This window comes from Pelmatolapia mariae, linkage group LG10_11 (genome assembly GCF_036321145.2).
Source record: "Pelmatolapia mariae isolate MD_Pm_ZW linkage group LG10_11, Pm_UMD_F_2, whole genome shotgun sequence".
Taxonomy (NCBI): Eukaryota; Metazoa; Chordata; class Actinopteri; order Cichliformes; family Cichlidae; genus Pelmatolapia; species Pelmatolapia mariae.
The window spans coordinates 48,685,310-48,691,548 of record NC_086236.1 but is presented as its reverse complement, the minus strand read 5'-3'; the positions used below and the strand labels follow the sequence as shown (position 1 = coordinate 48,691,548).

At 39.3% G+C, this 6,239-nt stretch overlaps 1 protein-coding gene across 1 annotated transcript; it reads right to left on the bottom strand.

The window, feature by feature from the left end:
- Positions 1 to 1,886: 1,886 nt before the first annotated feature.
- Positions 1,887 to 6,178, bottom strand: LOC134637673 (B-cell receptor CD22-like). Its single transcript, XM_063488163.1, has 9 exons — positions 5,861 to 6,178; positions 5,561 to 5,785; positions 4,610 to 4,888; positions 3,749 to 4,039; positions 3,491 to 3,569; positions 2,872 to 2,902; positions 2,519 to 2,680; positions 2,323 to 2,432; positions 1,887 to 2,020 (listed from the first exon to the last, which is right to left on the bottom strand). Exons 1-9 carry the CDS (start codon positions 5,892 to 5,894, stop codon positions 1,960 to 1,962), a joined length of 1,272 nt encoding a protein of 423 aa, XP_063344233.1. The 5' UTR covers positions 5,895 to 6,178; the 3' UTR covers positions 1,887 to 1,959.
- Between the last annotated feature and the right edge of the window lie 61 nt (positions 6,179 to 6,239).

Here is a 6,239-nt window from a genome sequence, read left to right as displayed (position 1 = left end):
AGGATTTTAACAACCCTCTGAGCCTTTACTGTAGAGTGAAAAGTCTGGACACAGTCACACCTTCATATTCATACCGTACATATTATCAAATGTTAATAGAGGCTTATGTCTTTGCAGGGATACACAGACAGAGCCCAGACATGAGGATTTCAAGTGATGAGCTTACTGATTCACTGCAGTTATCAGAACCACTACAGTTTGTAAACTACATTATTTTTCTGACACTATTTTCTTTGTATTTCTGTGGGGAAAAAAAGTTACCAGAAGTAAACCTATAAATACAAGATCAGTTAATTGCGGACTTATAAGGTCTGTTTGAAGAATTCATTATGTAATTTCAAGCCTCATTTTATGAAATTCTTCTTTATGTGGAGATTTTATTTGTTCGCCCCACACAAGCCACTTTCTTCAGTGTTGGTCTTCCTGCAGCCTTCTTCTCAGCAAGCCACAGTGAGTGCACCCTGCATCATCAACTAGTACTAAATACTTAAAGTACTTTGGTCTTAACAGATAAATAGAGATTAGTGCTAATTAACATGTAGAGAAATCCTGGAGTTTCTGTTTTTTAAACTTAAAGCTCATAACAGTCATTTACAGTTCAACCTGTACGTGTGTGATACACGCCATATCTTTTTATATACAGTAGCTTTACTTTTTTATAATAAAAATAAAATAATAAATCATACAGATTACAGTAAAAATCAATCTGTGTTTTGTTGTTGCCTTGTAAATATTAGTCAGTGTCTTGTTTATGTAGATGTTTATTTGTGACATTTTACACATGTCTAAAAGACTCGCTGATCTGAAGAGCCGACAGTGCAATACCGACTATAATCATGTTCTTATTAAATATGTACTTTGCAGATTTTTATACTTCTACTTGTGACTTTCAACTTTCAAATGCTAAAGGTGTCCCATCACATTAACTGGTTTTATTCCTCCTACACATATACGCACACACATTACTGTATATCTTGGTTTTGTTCTTACTTATTAGAGTGGCTGCTGAAAATTGAATTTATACATGATCCAAATAAATGATTCGATATTCTACATCAAGAACATCAACATTTTTTTATGATGTAGGCGTCAGTGGTAAGATTGACTTGTAAACAGATTTTACCGAGCAGGAAGTACTGCAGTTCAATCAAGTCTGTTCAGTCTAATAGTTACTATTTAGGACCAACATGTGGAATAAAATTGTTTTACACTTACAGGATTTATGATGTGCATACTATAAATATTGTAAAATGTAATTGTTGCATTGAGTGTTGTATTGAAATAAAGCTTTAATTGGCCGCAGGCATCTTGTAACAATATTCATTGTTCATTCATTCGAGCTAAATAAATAAATTCAGCTAAATAAATAAACAGCACAGAGCAGTTTTACAGTAACTCAGACTTAACAGAAATAACACGAGTACTCTGCCACTGCACAGCGTACACCCCTGCACCCACAGGAAGAATATCGAGACCTGGATTAGTTTGTGATGTTTCTTGAGAAAGTCACACTTTGCCCTGTCTGTAAATAGTAAAATATTATTCTTGAAGAAATTCCTAAAATGCCAATCTCCTTCTCCCTGTCAGCTAAAATTGTGACTCATATCTGTTTATAATATATTAATCAATCCCATTAACAAATTAATTCACAAGCTGAACCAGTCTCAGTACCTCTTAGCTGATGGAATGACAGAAATGTCATTTTTTCTCCCTGCTATCCTTTAAAACATTTTTTTTTAAATTTCACATGCTATTAATTTGATCAGTTGTGTTTTTACAACATAAACAGTGCAACAACATGATTGCTATAAATAATTAAAATTATTTCAATAAAAAACATTTAGTTTTCAAACGTTTTAACACTCCTGAAAACAGGTTTGCCTTAAGATGACTGTACACTGAGCTTTGGACTTGCTTATTTTCTTGAGAGGAAGAAGGCACACGACAAAATGCAGAGACTCAGCTGGATTTAAACACAGAGGCGTAGATCACAGAGTCGTTGTTTTCTCTTGCTTCGGACCTGAGGAGAAAACAGTGGAATGAACAATGTGGTTGGGACTCAGACTGAAGCTGTGTCAGGTGTCACTTCTGTGATAACCTTCATGATGACACACCGATAGCAACACTGAAGCAGTTTAAGATCAGTTTTGTTATCATGGAGCGTGGTTGTGTCTCCTTTAGTAACGTTTCTTCATTGTTATAAAGATAAATCTTAATTTTTTATCTGTGATGATTTTAGTTAATTTGCGTTAGTTGGAGACGTGTGTGGAAACCCTACAATGCTGTGCTGTGAACATGTCAGAGTTTGGAGAGGAAGCATACCAGGAGTGCTGTGGTCGTCTGTTGGAGTTCAGGTGATGTGGAAAACTGGGGTCTTTGGGACTGATGGTCACTGTGGAATAGGTAACCTCATCTTCATAAGAAGTGGTATCCTAAGAGAAAGAAGAAGTTGACGTAATCTGAGTGTGTTGTGTTTAGCAGAGATGCTGAACAGTTACGACTGTGCATCGTTACTTACATCCCGGTGTGAGCTCCTCTGTGAAGCTTTAGAAATGGCCTGAGGAGGGACAGAGGGAGTTGAGGATGGAAGCGGGTGGATGTTAGCATAAGTGGTGTCAGGTGGATCTTCGGCGGCTGAAGATCTTGATCTTGTTCTGATGAGCCTGGAGTCAAACACTCTCTGCCAGAGTGGACACATCAAAAACATCACTCCACTAGAATATTTGGTCTGCTATCTGTGTGTGTGTGTGTGTGTGTGTGTGTGTGTGTGTGTGTGTGTGTGTGTGTGTATGCTCTTCAGCGGAATACTTCCCAAACCTGTGTGTAACTGACAGATATGGCTTATTTAAAGATTTTTTTGCATGTACTCACTTTCTTGTCTGCGCTAGTCTTCTGTTTCTTCCTGCCATGACAACAAAATTTAAAAAAATAAATAAATCAAGAGTTAAATATGTCAAAAGTTGTGCCAACTCAAGCCAGAACAGAACGTTCTTCGTTGCTCAGTCACGTTTCCTAATGTTTAAGGGAAGCTGTTATGTAATACTAGCAAACACAGGCAGCTTACATGCTATAATACTGCCTTCTAGGAGTTTCTTAATATATCAAAACTAACAACATTTACAGACACAATCTATAAAGAATTCATGAAAGTCATTTTATGTATAGTAGTGACCTTCTGTGCTGATATGGACCTTAGCAATGAATGCTCCCCTCCCTACTAAATGCCAAGATACCGACTGTCAGTGTAGAAATATGCTGCGGTGACTGATGTGTTAAAAATGGCAGCAGCAGAATGGAAATTCAGATGACACACACGGTGCATGTTCACACTCATTACAGCATTAGGTAAGACACATTTTTTAAAAGTTCTGCAACACGTGAAAAAATACAGTGACATAACAAATATGCACATTTAAGTAAGTGTTTAAGTGCAAAAAATGACATGAGTCAGCCTCACTAAAGCCTCACTCTCCATCTCTTACTGACTCACCGGAACAGAAGAAGCGCCACCACTAGTGTCACAAGAAGAGAAACTCCAATTCCAGCCAAGACTGGGAGGGACTGCCCTTCTGAGGGGAAAACGCACACTCAGCTTGGAAATAACATATAATCAGTCAGCTCAATAAATTTCGATAAAGGAATTGAGGTAACTTAAGATTTATTTTTCATATCAGATTAAGAGGTTGTGGTATTTTGCACAGATTGCCTTTTGAGGATACAACAAGCATCTGTAAGTAGTGGCTCCTACCATTCTGCTTTCTCTGCATGGACAGCAGCACCTGAGTTGAGTTGCTCTCCCCGAGACTGTTCCTGACCTTGCAGAGGTACACTCCACTGTGGGACTCTTCCACAGAGGGAAGGGAGAGCAGCTGTCCTGAGCCCACCTGCAGCATGGAGCTGGTGGCGTCAGAGTCGACCATTTTGTACCATATGTAGCTGTCTGCTGCGGGGTTAGCCACACTGCTGCAGGTCAGATTGACACTGCTGCCCTCATCAAACAGCTGTGGATCCACTGAAATGGAAATGTTCATTGGAGGGTCTGAAAAAGCCCAAACATCACGATTGTTAACAGATTTGTTTTAAAAATACAGGAAAAATGGTGATCAGTGATCAGCTGTTCACAACCTCTTCTTCTCTGTGTGCTAAATCTGAAGAGACACACTACAACTAAAATAATTACATTTAAATGTGCTCTCTTGTCTTCCTAATAAAAACAGAAGAGATACACTTCTCAATAGCTTTAAGATCCAAAATTTAAATTAAACAAAAAAGGATGAACCTGTTAGCTTGTGAATAAATTTCCCTTTTAAGTAGATGGTGAAACCAGTTAGACGACATATGTGTGCTTTACTGTGAAAAGTTAAAAAATGATTAATCAGCATGGATATTTTAATATCACTTCCTCCAACCGTGAACTTTAACACAGTGTCTCCAGACTGAACTTTTTAACACATTGTGACAGCAAACAGACAGACGGTAGCAATCATTAAAGTCAGGAAGTTGTGATATCAGTCAGTTGAGGATTGCCTTTGAAATGTCTGACACTGTACTCATGACCATGTGTCTAATTGCCCTCCTAGATAGCTCCCAAGTAACCAGACACACTCACATCTAACGTCAAGGTGAACCTCAGTCGAGTTGATCAAGTCGATGCCCCTCCAGCTGATGTTATTCCATGCCTGGCAGTAGTACCATCCTCTGTCGCTGGGCAGGATGTCAGAGATGATGTAATTCTGCCCTGAACTGATAAGCTGTCCATCCTTATACAGGCTGTATCCGCTGTGTGCCACAGGAGGGTTGGCATCGCTGCTGCAGGTCAAAGTCGCAGTCCCTCCACTGCGGATGTCTCCCCATGGACTCACTGATAGTGTCACTTCTCTGGGAGCGTCTGCTTTAGAGGAGATAAGGAAGTGTAGCCACATGGATGATAAATCCTGATCGTAATGATGGAGTCATTAAAAGTGTCAATACATGCAACAAAAATAAAATACAATGCAGGAAGATTTCAGTATTTTACTTCCCCTTTTCTGTTTTTAAAACTAATTTTTACAAGCCATGGAAAAACTCCTCTGTCAGCTCTTATCTCATTGGCACGGGCCACGACAATGGTGCTCATGCTGGATAAAACATTATCTGACCTTATCTGACCTTATGTGACATTTCACACTCAGATCAAACTTCAAGCAGCCTTTAACCTCCTAATTTCCCAGAGTAAAGGTGATATATTGTGATGTCCAAGTGAGGATATCTAAAAGCAGAACCTGCGCCAATTTCTGGACATGATTGCCTAAAAATGATTCTAATAATTCACATGATAAGAGTTATTGAAATATTATGATGAGATTCAAGTGTACTCCTGTAACAATTGGTCTTCCTCACAGGAGACAGAAAGAAAAACACAGTCATATATAATAAAGTTAATCATATGAGAGCTTCTGGTTCAGTTACAAGTCTGGGGTATTGTGGATGCCAGCTCACCTCCCTGACATAATATAGCACGTGAATAGAGCGGGGCCTGTAACTTGAGTTTTGTGGTATGCTTTCTTAACCCTCTACTCACATTGAACATTCAGAGCCACAGGTGCAGATCTGACTGATTCCTGTCCATGGAGTGCACAATAGTAGTCCCCAGCATCCTCTCTCCTGGCCTGGAAGACTGGATTTGATACAGGTTGCCCATCTCTGAACCAGACAATGTCTTTAGGCTCAGGACAGCCTGACATACAGGTCAGTGCAACACGACCTCCCTCTGTCACAGTGCTCGGCTCGATGACTGTGGTCAGCTCTGATAAAGAAACATAAATCCATAAATGTTTGCTAAAATCATCGAAACAGAAATGTTCTCGTAATTAGTCGTTACCTCCCACAGACAAGTACATCGGTTTTATGCTCATCCATCTGTTGAGTGTTGTGGCAAAATGAAAATAGTAAGCTCCTTCATCAGTGTGTTGTACATCATTGACCTTCAGACTGCAGTCGCCGCGGTAGTTTCCCAAATATTTAAAGTGGTCCGGACTTGAAGTAAGTTTATCAAGAGGAAAAAGTCCCCATCTGCCAGATGCATACAACTTTTTAAACCAGCTGACTGAAGTAACAAAGTGACCTAAAGGGTAGTCATATTTGCAGTTGATCAATACTGATGTTCCTTTCAAAGCACACTGATTTTCAGACGTCACACTCCAGTCTCCACTCCAGACACCTTTGGACAAAAATGCAGAAAATGAAGAAAAATTTATTTC

Bases quoted from the DNA above. Each gene is read 5' to 3' on its own strand.
- LOC134637673 (XM_063488163.1), bottom strand. From the start codon at position 5,894: ATGAGCATAAAACCGATGTACTTGTCTGTGGGAG. The intron at 4,040-4,609 runs GTGAGTGTGTCT...GGGCTTTTTCAG, and splicing joins GGTTCACCTTGACGTTAGAT to ACCCTCCAATGAACATTTCC. The intron at 3,570-3,748 runs GTAGGAGCCACT...TTTTCCCCTCAG, and splicing joins CATGCAGAGAAAGCAGAATG to AAGGGCAGTCCCTCCCAGTC.